The 17,053-nt window shown below is 42.0% G+C and overlaps 1 protein-coding gene across 1 annotated transcript in view; it reads left to right on the top strand.

The window, feature by feature from the left end:
* Positions 1-16,457, top strand: part of LOC308081438 (collagen alpha-1(II) chain-like) — a gene marked incomplete at its 3' end in the record, with an annotated part of 29,449 nt that extends 12,992 nt beyond the window's left edge. The window contains exons 2-3 of the mRNA XM_080457805.1: positions 7,345-7,551; positions 16,444-16,457. Coding sequence (XP_080313931.1) covers positions 7,345-7,551; positions 16,444-16,457 — 221 coding nt within the window. The remainder of the gene's footprint in view (positions 1-7,344; positions 7,552-16,443) is intronic.
* Positions 16,458-17,053: the final 596 nt, after the last annotated feature.

Raw genomic sequence — 17,053 nt, 5'->3', positions numbered from 1 at the left:
GCCTCAAAGTGGGGTCCGGGGACCCCCAGGGGTCCTTGAGGGGGTTCCAGGGGGTCCCCAGCAAAATTTGTTTAGAAAAAAATCTTTAAAAATGTGAAAAATTTGGAATATGTTTTATGTATTCCTTGACATAAAAAAGTTTGAGAACCACTTGCCTAAAGGTACATCATTTAGCCTTTTATACAGCCTTTATACCCAGAATGTTGAATATTATGAGGCGGTAGCGACAGATAGAGATTACAGATGACATTTTTACTGTTATGGATGCTTTCATACATGGGATATCTGCTATTAAGTGACTATGACATCAAAGTCATAGGGGGGCCAATCCCAGATTACTTTTCAGCCTAATTATTAAAAAAAAAAACAGACCACAGAAAATCCACTGAATGTTCAAAGTTCAGGTTTTTTGGGTGTACTGTAATTGAGGTCATAAACCCCCCCCCCCCCCCCAAATGTAAAAAGTGAAAATGAATGTCATAGAAACTTTAAACTTTATTTATCATAATCTTATGAGAGTGTCAACTTGCCACATGTTGCCCAAGTATCGCGATGTGACGTGTTGTTAGCTTGTGCGTAGATCAGTTATTTTTGGCAATCGACACTTGTAATTTGCATTTTACCAGCACCTTGCTCACAACGATGTGAGCTTGTAGATCTGCTATTTCCAAACATTTTAGTGTTTTTACTTTTGGTACTTTAAGTACATTTTGATACCAATACTTTTGTACTTTTACTCAAGTACATTTTTAATTCCGGACTTTTACTCATAACAGAGTACTTCTACTAGTATTGATACTTTAACTTTTACTTAAGTAAAACATTTGAGTACTTTTTCCACCACTGCGTGTTACACACAGTGCTTTATGGGTACACAGTGTATTTTGTAGGCTCTCCTCATAATGTTAGAGGACCATTTCAGTTCCCAACTAGAAAAAGTGCTCCTCGGAGCACAGGTCTCCGCCAGGTTAAGTAGGTTATTGTGGCCTCCTGGTGGCGCTATACTAGGCCAATGTAAAAAGGGTGCCATTTCTTCTTGGGCCTTTCACGGCAATCGGACACTGCATTCATGATTTGAGGCATTTTGTTCCAAAAATGTGTTTTGCTAGATTTTACCTGCTGGTAGGGCTATAACAGACCAATGTGAAAATGGTGGCATTTCTTCCTCGGCCTAGTGGGAATGTGCGTGTGAAACTGCACGGAAAGTGCAAGGTGCGTTCATGATTTGAGGCATTTTGTTCAAAACGGACCAATCCTGCAAACTTTGGAAGCCAACCTTAGCCAATGAGGATGGAATATGGAAAATCGGACAGATCCGTGTTGATTGACTATAAAGATACTGTGTACAGATTTGCATGACGTTTGGATAAAATCTGTAAGAGTAAATGGGTTTTGCACAAACGGCCTCCTGGTGGTGCTGTGACAGGCCCATGTGAAACATTTGGGGCAGAGGTTCTGAATTGGCATCCAGGGAGTGTGTGTGCACAGTTTCACAGCGACCGGGCCAACGGTGCCTGAGATCAGCTGCTCACAGACAGATGGACGGACGGACACATGGACACACGGACGGACGGACGGACAGACAGGGGGTAAAACATACTCTCTCGCCATGCCTTTCGGCCTGGCGGAGACAACTATAAACCACAGACCGCTGACTGACTGCATCATTAGTGACACTGACAACAGTGGTGACAAAGTTGACTGTGTGTGCAGCACTGGTACGTCATCCACAGTGGTGGATTGTCCTGTGACAGGTGGCAGTTCAGTGTAAGGTTGATCAAACCGTTTGTATGAAATCTTTGCTTCTGGGGGGTCCCTGGAACAAAACGTTTGAGCTGGGGGTCGGCGACCAAATACGTATCATTTTGGGGGTCCTTGACATGAAAAAGTTTGAGAACCACTGATATAGAAACATACATATTTCGGAATACTGTTGGGATTTAGAGGGCATCTGTAGAATCGGCTTCAGGTCTTAATGGGTTAAATACAAAAACAAATCTGTATTTTGCGTATTGAGCACGCACGCTCGCACACACACAAACAAACAATTGTACCTTCTACACAGCCTCTTGGCAAGCACACTGACGAAAAGGCCAGTTGTTCCTGTGACCTGTGTGGTGTGACTGTGACAAGGTCGTTATGAAATAGCACCGCAACCGTTATGGTTTTCGTTATTGCCAGTAAACACTGGGAAAGAGTAACCTTTGCTTTGAGTTTGAGTTTCTCACACAGACTGTGAGACTGTGAAACCGCTCCTCTGCCACAAACCAAACACAAACACACACACAGTTAGCCTGCTATAAAATGTGTTCAGTAGTTCCCAGACCTCCACCATGGTGGCAAAAAAATCAAATGCATTTTTTTATATTCAATTCGATTCGTCCGATTAACAGCATAACACACAGTGCTTTATGCAATGCACACAATGTGCTTATGCAACACAGTGCAATGCGTCGCATCGCGACGTATTGTGAGTTTGTAGATCTGCTATTTACAAAATATTTTGATACATTTTTAACTTGTGAAATGGGTCATTCTGCACATTGAGTACTTTTACTTTTGGTACTTTAAGTATATTTTGTATACTCATTGTATGCTCATATATTGAGCTGTACTGTATTTGGAGATCTGGAGAGTCTTGATGTGTTCATTCACTGTTTCTACGTTTTCTGTACATTTTGCACATTGTTCACACATACTGTATAGAAATCTAGGATAACTTTTAACTTGCACACATTCCTGCCTTTTCATTTTAACCCATTAAGACCGGGAACGCATCTATGTGTCATTTTAAGATTTCTTTGGCTATTCAAAAATAGCAGATCTACAAGCTCATAGCGCAGCACTCGGTGCCGCGCTATGAGCTTGTAGATCTGCTATTTTTTAAAAATAGTGAAAATGCGTGCAAATCTTTGAATATGTATATATTTTAAGCAAACATTTTTAACTCATGTTACAACTTCTGGGGGTCCCTGGAACAAGATATTTTGAGATGGGGGTCCACGGCCAAATACATATCATTTTGGGTGGTCCTTGACATGGAAAAGTTTGAGAACCACTTACAGCAACATAATGTTTTTTTCAAAAAACTGTTAGGATTTAGAAGACATTTGTAGAATCCCCAGAAGCAAAGATTTGAGTTAAAAATCTTTCTTTCTTCTAAAAACTTTCACAAAATTATATATACATATATATATTTTTTCATGTTGATTTTTGAACTGTTTGGTTGCTACTATATATGTCTATGAAATTAATTCAAGGACCCCAACGGAAACAAGTCCGCAAGGACTTTTTTGGCCGGACCTTTTAGACAAAAGCATTATAAATGTAACTGTGTTGTTTTACATTCTTTTGCCTAATAAAAATTTCAATCAATTCAATCAATACATTCATTTTTCAAAGAATATGCAGATCTACAAGCTCGTAGCGCTATGAGCTTGTATATCTTCACAGATTTTTTTGTTTTGTTTTGCAGCTCAAACGAGCCACTGTATGCTTTGGAAAACGTTCCGCAGTAATGTCACATATCCAGTAAAGCCTTAGTTGTGCGCCAAATTATGTCGCACACCAGAAATAGCCTTTCTACAAGCTCACAACGCACCAGTGGTGTAAAGTAACTAAGTACATTTACTCAAGTACTGTACTTTGGTAAAATGTTGAGGTACTTTTACTTAAACGGAGTATTTCCAATTGCCTATACTTTTACTTCTACTCCACTACACCTCAGAGGCAAATATTGCACTTTTACTCCACTACAATTATTTGAAAACTTTAGTCACTAGTTACTTTGCAGATATGAATATATTACATTATAAAACATACATTAACCACTTTAGCCCTATTTTACACCGAGGCTATTTGAAAATAGCCGATCTACAAGCTCACAGCGCGTTGCGATGCGACGCGTTTTGAGCTTGTAGATCTGCTATTTTGAAACATTTTAGTACTTTTACTTTTGGTACTTTAAGTACATTTTTATACCAAAACTTTTGTACTTGTAGATTTTTTTAAATTCCGGACTTTTACTTGTAGTACCCTACAAGTAAAAGTCCGGAATTTAATACATTGCAGTATTGATACTTTTACTCAAGTAAAACATTTGAGTACCTTTTCCACCACAGCAACGCATCACAGTTTGTAGATCGGCTATTTTCACGGACTATGAAGTCAGTGAGGCTAAAACATCCAAGACATTATGGATGTGAGACAAAGCAAAAAGGGACCAAAGGCAAAGAAAAAAAAAGGGGGGGGGGGTTGTATGAATGCATAATATCTTGCTGGTTCTGTTTCACAAAAAAAATAAAGATTCCTGCCGAGAGGGCGGCCGGGTCTACCCCAACAATGAGATGTGGAGCCCGGAGCCGTGTAAGGTGTGTGTGTGTGACATGAGGACGGTGGTTTGCGAGGACGTCATGTCTCATAGCGAGCGCTACGAGCTTGTAGATCTGCTATTTTTTGAAAATTTTTGAAAATGTGTGCAAATCTTTGAATATGTATAATATTTAAAGCGAAAATGTTTAACTCCAATCTTTGCTTCTGGGGGGTCCCTGGAACTAAATATTTTGAGATGGCGGTCCGTGGCCAAATACATAGCCTATAATTTTGGGGGTCCTTGACATGAAAAAGTTTGAGAACGACTGATATAGAAACATTTTTAAAAAACTGTAGGATTTAGAAGACATTATTTTGTAAAATCCCCCAGAAGCAAAGATTTGAGGTACAAAAAAATATATATATTCAAAGATTTGCACTAATTTTCACGATTTCTTTTTTCAAAAATAGCAGATCTACAAGTTCATAGCGCGGCACTCGGTGCTGCGCTATGAGCTTGCATATCTGCTATTTTTGAATAGCCCAAAGAAATCAAAAAATTACATCGATGCGTTCCCGGTCTTAATGGATTGAGCAAAAATGGGCTTTTGCGTTTCACATGGATGCCGTTTCAGTCTGGTTGTTCCCTCGCCCTCTGATCCTTCTTTTGTCAATTTATCGTGTGTTTTTTTCACCACTGCAATAGTGTTGATTTTGACAGCAAATGTTGATTCAGTTTTAGTCATAGTCTTTTGAATCAAATTCCATTTTAGTCATATTTTAGTCATCTGAAATGTTTTGCTGTTTAGTCTAGTTTTAGTCGACTAAATATCATAAGATTATAGTCGACTCAATCTACAGTTTATTTAGTCGACTAAAATGTACATTGGCGGTGCCTTGACGGCGTCGTAATGGCTGATTTTACACTTGGCTGCATGCTGAAAATAGCCAATCTACAAACTACAGACGCGTTGTGAGCTTGTAGATCTGCTATTTTCAGAGCACAGCACCTGAGCACAACCAAGCATAAAATGACTTGTCTTTTAGTTCTACTGGATCTCTTCTCCACTAGTCCCTCCCTTTTAGTCTAGCTTTTATTTGTTGACGGAATTGTCAATATACAGTATTTAGTCTTAGTTTTAGTCATCATGGCTTAGTTTTTGTTTAGTTTTCGACAGTGAAAAAAAGGTAGTCGACAAACATTTTTCGTCATAGTTTTAGTCGACGAAATCAACGCTGCACTGCAACAATCTTTACTGTGATTTCAGAACTGTCTTTTTGGTTCAGGCCTCTTCAAGCTATACACTTTGCCTCCGCTGATTCGAAGCCGTCATCCTTGCCGCTGTATCAATTGTGCTTTTCATTTTCAACTATGTCATTGTCTTTACAGAACGCACCAAATACAGTCACTGATCAATGTTAGCTAAATATACATGCAATATACATGTAAAAAAAACACTCCCGTTTCTGAGTATGAGCTGCTACTGTGTGTTTCATAAAGATTCCTGTACTGACGCTGGCCAGGTCTACCTGGACAATGCGATGTGGAGCCCAGAGCCGTGTAAAGTGTGTGTGTGTGACTTGGGGACAGTGGTTTGTGAGGACGTGAGGTGTGAGGACACGCGGGACTGCAAGAGAACTGAGATCCCGCGCGGAGAGTGTTGTCCGGTGTGTGTGGAAGTGGAAGTGGAAGAGGAAGAAGCAACGTGGCCCATGGGTAAAGACTTGAAACCCAAACTGGTAAAACGGCATGGCCCGCCCCCGAGACCCCCCCGCTGTCGAACCTGAGACAGGAAGGGCATTGTCAAATGTCCTCTATGCATCTTCCATAGATGCTGTTGTTTGATGCCAGTCTTTCTTTTGTCTTTTGTTAACCCATTTGTTGACTGTGTTTTTCTTTCAACCACTTAGACCCTATTTTATAGGGAAAATAGCCGATCGACAAGCTCATGTTTCACGATGCAACGCATCGCGAGTTTGCAGATCTGCTGTTTTCACTATGTTTTCAACGTTTGCCTATAATGGCATGCCCAAAATAGGGACGCCAGTTTGAAAGTGGTTTTTAAACACAGCTGGAGCGGTCCTCACTCTGCGCTCAGGGCCGCAGATTTTGCACATCATGGCCTGTGTTCTTTATGTCTTTCATTGTGTTTCTTGGTTGTCGTTCTGTCAAAGAAATATGCTAGCCTTTTAGCAGATCAACTCCTTCATCCACTTGCCAATCTCTTGTCCCCCGACACAGCGAGTTGATGGAAGAGCTTATTTGCCTAGAAGTCGGTATATTACTATAAAAGTTTTTTTTTTACCCTCGTCTTTGACTGATGAATGCAAGGCAGCGACAGCCTTCCTCCGAAGTTACACCCGCTCCTCTCTCTACGATGGTGTAACACGCCGAAAATGGCCGATCTGCAGTCTCACACTGCGTCACGACCAGTGGTGGAAAGTAACTAAGTAAATGTACTCAAGTACTGTACTTAAGTAAAATTTTGAGGTACTTCTACTTTACTAAAGTATTTCCAAATTTCAATACTTTTACTTCTACTCCACTAATCATTCAGGCAAATATTGGACTTTTACTCCACTACGATTATTTGAAAACTTTAGTTACTAGTTACTTTGCAGATATAAATTATTACATTATAAAACATAAATGAACCACTTTAGCTCTGTTTTATACCTAGGCTATTTGATAATAGCAGATCTACAAGCTCACAACGCGTCGCATCGCGACGCGTTGTGAGCTTGTAGATTGGCTATTTTCAAACATTTTTGTACTTTTTCTTTTGGTACTTTAAGTTCATTTTGATACGAATACTTTTGTACTTTTACTCAAGTAAATGATTAATTTCTGACTTTTACTTGTAACGGAGTACTTCTACATTGCAGCATTGATACTTTTACTGAAGTAAAACATTTGAGTACTTTTTCCCACCACTGCGTCACGACACGTTACGAGTTTGTATAGTTCGGCCATTTTGTTAATTTCTTATTCTACATAACATGCTGATTATTACTGCTTTCTGTTGGATGCAGACGCCTGCACGGTAGACGGCAAGCTCTACGCCAACAACCAGCAGTGGAGCCCGGAGGCGTGCCGGATCTGCGTCTGTGACATGGGGACGGTGATATGCGACGACGTGGTGTGTGAAGACCTCACCGACTGCCAGACGCAAGTGACCCGGCAAGGAGAGTGCTGCCCGGTCTGTGTGGCCCCGGGGCCAGCTCCCAACACGGACTCGGGTACGAAAAAATTGTTTGTTTGACCGAAATACTATACAAGAACGCTAGCCCCCCAGAACACGCTCACCCCGGGTCAAATCTGGGGACATTGGAACGGTTCGCCACCAGGTATTTCCTAAACGTTGCCACAGTAAAACTATGCCTAAACCTAACCTTATTCCCAAACGTTACCACAGTAAAACTATGTCTAAACCTAACCTTATTCCTAAACTTAACCTCAGTAAAACTATGTCTAAACCTAGCCTTATTCCTAAACTTAACCTCAGTAAAACTATGCGTACACCTAACCTTATTCCTAAACGTAACCTCAGTAAAATTATGCCTAAACCTAGCCTCATTCCTAAACGTAACCTCAGTAGAACTATGCCTAAACCTAACCTTGTTCCTAAACGTAACCTCAGTAAAACTATGCCTAAACCTAGCCTTATTCCTAAACGTAAGTTACGTAACCTATGCCTAAACCTAACCTTATTCCTAAACGTTACCACAGTAGAACTATGTCTAAACCTAACCTTATTCCTAAAAGTAACCTCAGTAAAACTATGCCTAAACCTAGCCTTATTCCTAAACGTAACCTCAGTAAAACTATGCCTACACCTAGCCTTATTCCTAAACGTTACCACAGTAAAACTATGCCTAAACCTAGCCTTATTCCTAAACTTAACCTCAGTAAAACTATGCCTAACCTTAAACTTATTCCTAACCTTAACCTCAGTAAAACAAATACAAGAATACAAGAACCGCTGGGGGTGAGCGGTCCGCAGAAAAAATGGCGGCGACTCGGCGAGTGTGTTTTGTGGCGACTGTTCCAGTTACCGTTTGACCCAGATAGGCAACCTATGTGTGTGTGTTTAAATAATAATCATTCTTAGAAAGTGAATTAAACAATAGCAATTCATAGATCATACATTATGTCAGACCAGTCAATCCAGTCATACTAAGTGGCAAGTGCAGATGGCTAGGTCATCTGTCCGTCTGTCTGTAGTATACTGACAATAATATGTTATATATATTTTGTTTAACCTAACCTCTAAATATATTAGAGCACTAGGGTGGCCCAGGGGTAATTTGTTTTTATCCTACTGTATGCCAACCTAGCACAGACACTAGGTACAGACTAGGTGATTTTTGCCTCTGCCAACAGGGGGGCAGAGGCTTTTTTTTTTTACGGCTAGAGCCGTAAAAATCTTCTCTTATGGGGGTCCCTGGCTTATCTTTTCAAATGGGGGTCCGCGGGTTAAAGGAGAGATCCAGTCATTTTAGGTGTTTGCTTTGATGTGTCGCTAATCACTCACCAACATACCAGGGGCAGTTGACTTTTTTCATAGAAGCCCCTGTTGTCCATTGTGGAGACCCCTTCCACTGGCATAATGGAGTAATGTGTATAAACAAAAGTCGCCTATTTTAGCAGCTCAAAAGTTCGTTTTTTTCCACTAATCCTCATTATGCAGTGTCCTGACACTCAAACATGCACTGAATGTCCCTTATGAGCTGTCGTTCATGCAGAACGACATGCAGTTTCTCTCACAGAATCTGGCAACACCGAGGACTAGCTTCCACGTCGTTCTGCATGAACGGCAGCTCATAAGGGACATTCAGTGCATGTTTAGTGGAAAAAAACAAAACATTCCCACATGGAAAGAATCTATATGTTCCATATATGCAACTATATGTAACCTATATGCTACATATAAGGATCATATATGCGCATATATGTGCATATATACCACATATATGCCTGGTATAAGCTCCATATAGGCTGCATATATCTCACATATAGGTCAAAATCAGGTGCATATATGTGCATATACAGGGTATATAGGTCTCCTATATAGCTTGTTTATACCCTCATATAGGTCATATATGTTAATACAAGCCATATAGGTCTCCTATATAGCTTCTTTATCCATATATAGGCTCTATATGTTTATAATACAGGACATATAAGTCTCCTATATAGCTTCTTAATATGTAGGCCCTGTGTCCCATTATAGGATTAGGCCACCTGAGAGTACTGTTTCTACTGTTTCTATTCCGTACAGTAAATGTTTCAGCTCAGTGGCAGATTCTGTATTATAGCCTGCTGCATGAATCACCCAATGACAGTATGGCATGTGAATGAATGTAATGTGATAACATTAAAATATCATGCAAGACTAAATTAGCACATTTGGGATGTGTTACATCAACACAATGGTAATGTCATCACATTTGATCCTAAATACAATGATTATGGAATATGGCAAGTGAGGAAAACAAGCTAATTTTCAACACAAACCCATAGCAAGCGAAAATCCTAAATGAGACCTCCATTATGTATCATTTGTGTCTCTAGATAAAGATGAGCACCAGCCGAGACCAAAGTGCATTTTCTCATTCTTCTCAATTTGAACTCCTGAGATATGACACTCAGTCTCACAGTGATCACTGTTTGAGTTCTCAAAATGATCTTAATGGCGTCGCTATTATGGAGTCTCATCTCTGTCTTTCAGTGATCACTGTTTGAGTTCTTGGGATAATCTCACTAATATCTATTTTAAAGAGTCTCATCTCTGTCTTTCAGTGATCACTGTTTGAGTTATTGGGATAATCTCACTAACATCTCTTTCAAAGAGTCTCATCTCTGTCTTTCAGTGATCACTGTTTGAGTTCTTGGGATAATCTCACTAACATCTCTTTCAAAGAGTCTCAGCATGTCTATCTGATCACTAGTTGGGAGAAATATAATTATATACTTCATTAAGATAAAGCATATTAAACTTATGAACTCAAAATGATTTCCTGTCAGTCAGTTCGGTCCATTCCGTAACAAATCTAACATTACATTGCGGACCGTACTCTATATCTGACCAAGAAAGCATATTCTGACTATATCATATGATGTCATCAATATTAAGCCGATATTTGGCAATGTCCATATATGGCCAAGATAGAATTAATTTACAAATCAAGATCATCACCTGGAAAACCATTCATGAATATAACAACACTGTCCTCATCAAACCCTGCATATCCACACGTGGAGGCCACTGAATCATCACCTCCCAGATAGCAAAAGATATTAATTCAATGTTGGATTTTGGTCAGATTGGTTATTTTTGGTTGAGGTTGAAAAAGCTATGTTGATTCAATGTTAAATACAGATACGATTTCAACATTTAAAAAAATGTCATTGAATCAATTTAGTATAGATGATGGTTTTTCAATGTTGAAATGCCCAACAATGAATTGACATTGTTTCAACGTGTAGTGCTGATATTGCACACCCCCCCCTCCCCCTCCCCTCCTCCCCTCCTCCCCCTCCCCTCGCACCCCCTCCCCTGCGAGAGGGTAGTCGTCACAACTCGCGAGACCAGCTAAATCTCATGGGACTTGAGTTTTTCAAAGGAAACATTGGCGCGAATTGAGGCTTGTTGACAATTCACAAATACTAGTAAGACAAACTGGTAAGTCCTTTACAATATAATGTATTATGCAATTCATATACCATCATCTGGCTGTCGTTTGACTAAATGTTAACTTGTGAATTATTACCGTGGCAACTACAGTGCAGACCTGAGCTTGTTAGCTAGCATGCTAGCTAATAATAGTTGACTGGTAAGTGAGTTCTTATGGGAATAGAATGTACTATCCCGTTCAGATACCATCACCTGACTCTCATCGTTTGACTAAATGTTATCTTTATGCTGTCCGGGGTTTGTAGCTTGTGTTAGTAAATAGCAATGCATGTTATTAAAGCAGCTAGCATGCTAGCTAACGTTAGCCCGCCGTTTTGTTAGCATGTTTCGTGATTAAAATTTACTTTCATTTGTTTATCTGTGTGTATACAATAACAGATTATTAGCGTTTTTAACAGTTGTATAGTCATTGTTGTAACCAGCACTACTGTGAAGCAGTTCGTTCATTTAATAGTGGTGAACTAACAAGGCAGAATGTATGGTGCTAACTCACTAGCTACTAGTGTTAAACCAACGGGTACCAATTCATCTGTGTTCCGTGAGCAGAAATAACGGAGGAGAAATAAGACTTCCGGTTGACGATCTCTTCAGAATAAGAGTACCCTCTAGAGTAAAAAGAAACCATTGAAAACCATTGAAAAACGGTTCATTTGCACATTAAAACTATAAATTAAGCATTTAAACGAAGCTATATAACACATATTATGTTACTGTGTAACAAAAACGGATTTAAAACATTAATAATTTATCTAAATGGATAAATGCTGTTCAAAGGAGTGCATAGCCTATACAAATTGGACACTGGACAGGAGACGGAGCTTAGTGCCGGAACTTGCAAGGTACGCACGCGTTCGGGGAGACCCCCTCTACACCGCCACACTCTCCGCTAAGCGGCACAGGTGTATTTTGAAAAGTGGCGGGCCGTCCAGTGAGGTCAGGGGTCAGAAAAGGGCCGTTTTCAGTGCATAGCCTATACAAATTGGACACTGGACAGGAGACGGAGCTTAGTGCCGGAACTTGCAAGGTACGCACGCGTTCGGGGAGACCCCCTCTACACCGCCACACTCTCCGCTAAGCGGCACTAAGGTGTAGAAAAAAGTGGCGGGCCGTCCAGTGAGGTCAAGGGTCAGAAAAGGGCCTTTTTCAGTGCATAGCCTATACAAATTGGACACTGGACAGGAGACGGAGCTTAGTGCCGGAACTTGCAAGGTACGCACGCGTTCGGGGAGACCCCCTCTACACCGCCACACTCTCCGCTAAGCGGCACTAAGGTGTAGAAAAAAGTGGCGGGCCGTCCAGTGAGGTCAGGGGTCAGAAAAGGGCCTTTTTCAGTGCATAGCCTATACAAATTGGACACTGGACAGGAGACGGAGCTTAGTGCCGGAACTTGCAAGGTACGCACGCGTTCGGGGAGACCCCCTCTACACCGCCACACTCTCCGCTAAGCGGCACAGGTGTATTTTGAAAAGTGGCGGGCCGTCCAGTGAGGTCAGGGGTCAGAAAAGGGCCTTTTTCAGTGCATAGCCTATACAAATTGGACACTGGACAGGAGACGGAGCTTAGTGCCGGAACTTGCAAGGTACGCACACGTTCGGGGAGACCCCCTCTACACCGCCACACTCTCCGCTAAGCGGCACAGGTGTATTTTGAAAAGTGGCGGGCCGTCCAGTGAGGTCAGGGGTCAGAAAAGGGCCTTTTTCAGTGCATAGCCTATACAAATTGGACACTGGACAGGAGACGGAGCTTAGTGCCGGAACTTGCAAGGTACGCACGCGTTCGGGGAGACCCCCTCTACACCGCCACACTCTCCGCTAAGCGGCACAGGTGTATTTTGAAAAGTGGCGGGCCGTCCAGTGAGGTCAGGGGTCAGAAAAGGGCCTTTTTCAGTGCATAGCCTATACAAATTGGACACTGGACAGGAGACGGAGCTTAGTGCCGGAACTTGCAAGGTACGCACGCGTTCGGGGAGACCCCCTCTACACCGCCACACTCTCCGCTAAGCGGCACAGGTGTATTTTGAAAAGTGGCGGGCCGTCCAGTGAGGTCAGGGGTCAGAAAAGGGCCTTTTTCAGTGCATAGCCTATACAAATTGGACACTGGACAGGAGACGGAGCTTAGTGCCGGAACTTGCAAGGTACGCACGCGTTCGGGGAGACCCCCTCTACACCGCCACACTCTCCGCTAAGCGGCACAGGTGTATTTTGAAAAGTGGCGGGCCGTCCAGTGAGGTCAGGGGTCAGAAAAGGGCCTTTTTCAGTGCATAGCCTATCCACCTGTTTCCGCGGGAATTTACTGGAGCAAAAATCCTGTGTGGGAAACATCCTGCGGGGGGACCGGAAGTAGGAAATAGCGGCTCAGTGTGTTTACATTTGCCAGCAGAACGTAGCTCGTTCGCAAGCTGGCGAACGGGCCTTTTGCATGTAGTTGAAGCGCAAGGGGGCGGGGGGGCGGTGCATGGGGAGAGAGTCAGCGCACTGAAGTCAAGGCACACTACAGACTACTGTGTTGTTGACAGACAACAGATGCACGCTTATTATGAGAAACAACACAAATAAAACATGGCAAAACAGTTGCGTGCATTAGTGCAAGATGAGGGTAAAGGAAACATTCAGTCTAAATGTCCAGTAATTCGCACGCGAAAAGGAAACATTAATGTCCAGTTTGCTAATCCACAACTACTGTGCCAGATAATCACCAAGAGAGTTAAAAAAGAAAAAACGTTTCAGTCATTCAGTCCGACTTCACTGTAGCCTATAGTAGCCTTTTCATAAATTATATTTGTATTAGGCTGTCCTAAGAGTTTATAATATTTAGAGAAATGTAAGGTTTCAAATACAAAAGTATTGGTAGTAGTTGCTGGACATTTAGACTGAATGTTTCATTTATCCTCATCTTGCGCTAATGCACGCAACTGTTTTGCCAGGTTTTATTTGTGTTGTTTCTCATAAGCGTGCATCCGTTGTCCGTCAACAACACAGTAGTCTGTGCCTTGACTTCAGTGCGCTGACTCTCTCCCCCCCCGCCCCCCGCCCCCTTGCGCTTCAACTACATGCAAAAGGCCCGTTCGCAGTACAGCTACGTTCTGCTGGCAAATGTAAACACACTGAGCCGCTATTTCCTACTTCCGGTCCCCCCGCAGGATGTTTCCCACACAGGATTTTTGCTCCAGTAAATTCCCGCGGAAACAGGTGGATACAAATTGGACACTGGACAGGAGACGGAGCTTAGTGCCGGAACTTGCAAGGTACGCACGCGTTCGGGGAGACCCCCTCTACACAGCCACACTCTCCGCTAAGCGGCACAGGTGTATTTTGAAAAGTGGCGGGCCGTCCAGTGAGGTCAGGGGTCAGAAAAGGGCCGTTTTCAGTGCATAGCCTATACAAATTGGACACTGGACAGGAGACGGAGCTTAGTGCCGGAACTTGCAAGGTACGCACGCGTTCGGGGAGACCCCCTCTACACCGCCACACTCTCCGCTAAGCGGCACTAAGGTGTAGAAAAAAGTGGCGGGCCGTCCAGTGAGGTCAAGGGTCAGAAAAGGGCCTTTTTCAGTGCATAGCCTATACAAATTGGACACTGGACAGGAGACGGAGCTTAGTGCCGGAACTTGCAAGGTACGCACGCGTTCGGGGAGACCCCCTCTACACCGCCACACTCTCCGCTAAGCGGCACAGGTGTATTTTGAAAAGTCAACACGGGACACAGAAAGAGTAATGACATCAGGAGCATCAATCCAACATATTTGTCTCTTCATTGCTGAACCACATGCTGTACATCTCTGTTGACCTTCACCTTCCATGATTGTGTGTTCGAAAAGAGAATTGAGGGACTCACATTTCTGTGTCAGCGGTAATGCAAAAACAGTAGGATTTTGAAAAAACGCTTGGATGAGAGCTGCTAAATTCCCTGGCATTGATGACATCGCAACCATATAAGTAGGTGTCAACTGTTTCAATTTATCTTGTACTACGATTGTAGGGTTGCATTTAGCCAACAATTACTCTCATTATTTGCAAACCTGCATATACTATTGCATATTTCCTCATTTGTGCCTCTGTTTTGTGCCTTTGTTTTGTCTGGCACACTTGCTGAGCTGTCATTTTGTAAGAAAATCTTTGAATCTGCTGGTGGCTTATGTTGATAAGAGTATCTCAGCTGTGGCGGCGGAGTTTTTTTTTTGTTCCACTTTTCTACAGGTGGTGGGTGTGGACGCTGTGATGCCTGTGATATCCTGTAGCCTACTTTGGCAATGAAATCTATGGCTGACTGCTTGTATAGTGAGCGTATGCGCTGTATACATTCGTCAATTCTGTGTTTCTCATTTCGTAAAAGCAACACTTTTGTGTTTTTGAACATGGCCTCACTAATAGCTGTGCTTTTCTTACCATGGTTTATTTGTGCAGCATAGGCTCCAGAGAATCGCTGCAAATCACCTGAGAGTAGATCTGACCATATTGGAATAGTTGAGAGGAAGTTTGAGAACAGTTTGTTTAAAATAGTTTCTCCATGGTATTGATTTTCACCTGTGTCATTGCTGGTTTTAATTGTATTATTGGCTGTAGCCCTTAGTTGTTCAAAATAGTCTTTGAAGGGAGATGTTCCTTCACAAACATCAGCAGTCAAGTCAAATATATCATCAACCGCAGTGTCATATGAATTGTCTTTTCGATCATGCTCTTTATCAATAATTCCTGCAATTCCTGGCAGCTTCTGTGTTTCATACTTAATGCGGCCAATACTAGCTTCCACCTCGCTGGAGTTCCTTTTGCTACCAAGTACAATACAAGCAGCAGATACTATATTACCTGCTTGTTTCAGTGTTTTGGCATTAACTAAAGCGCTGAAGATGAACATAGCCAATTTAAACCTATAATCTCTATTAAAGTACTGTGGTTTGCAAATGTGACTTGCCTGTTTCATCAGATGACTCTTACATGCTCGTATGGTACAAAAATTCAAATCTTTGCTATCTGCCTTTCCATTCACTATTCTCCAGCAGCGTAACAAGTACATTTTCATGCTATCTCCATTGAAGATATGCATACTGGCTTTCAAAAGCACTATGGACCTATCACTATTAATCTGCATGGGTGTTGTGTTGGCACCAAATATCTCCTTCTCTTTGCACCTCAATTCCGTGAGGAGCTCCTCTACAGCAGTCTGGGTGTGTTGTTCACTGATCATAAATGCTACAGGAGTTGAAGCGGACGAAGTGGATGAACTTACTACAATCTCATAATACAAAATCCTTTTCTTTGTTAATTTACTCTTAATGATTCCCCCAGTGGCATCCCATGATGCAGCGCTGTCCTTAATCACATCGTGCCACAGTCTCACTCCTGCTTCACTAAAACATATAACCTTAAGGGGACTAACTTTAATAAGTTGAATGAATCCTTTTACAACTACACTTTCTGTGTCTTCATCTTCCCAGTCAGCTTTCAGTAGGCGCAGAGCTGTAATCTCATCATCATGCATCCAGCTTAGTTTGCGATGTTCATGTTTGACCTTTCTAAACGGAGCGGAGTCTCTACCCACTCCACTTCGATTACCAGCTATTAAAGACCTAGGATCTGCCTTTCCTACTGCATCGACGTAAGCACAATATGGCAATTTGTCCTTCCTTGATATCCCTAACTCCTTACGTTCTTGGCCCCTAATATATCTACTTCTCAATCTGTCCTTTGTGTGATATAGGTTGCCAGTGTAAACTATATGAAATATGCCCTCTTCGAATGAATGGAGAAGTATTTTGAAAGTCATCTCACATGAAGTATGCCGGCAGGAGCCATTGATCGTGAGACATGGCTTGTATGTTTTTCTGATGGTAGCAATAGAAAAGTTGTGATTAGCAAAACGTATTATACAGTAAGGATTTGATTCCTTCAGCTTTCTGGCAAATAACTCTTGCCATTCATACCTCTTAAAAGTCTTACTTCCTTTGGCTCTGTAGGAGTGAAAAAGTTCCCATTCGGAAGCCTGCAAAGTAAAGCTAGTAGGTTCAAGGGCACAGTGTTTGAAGGGTCCTAGTGTTGCACCAGGTC

The sequence above is a fragment of the Gymnoscopelus braueri genome (genome assembly GCF_963280865.1).
Source record: "Gymnoscopelus braueri genome assembly, contig: SCAFFOLD_199, whole genome shotgun sequence".
Lineage (NCBI taxonomy): Eukaryota > Metazoa > Chordata > Actinopteri > Myctophiformes > Myctophidae > Gymnoscopelus > Gymnoscopelus braueri.
Note: the sequence above shows the minus strand (reverse complement) of the source record. Positions and strands in the feature narration are given on the sequence as shown.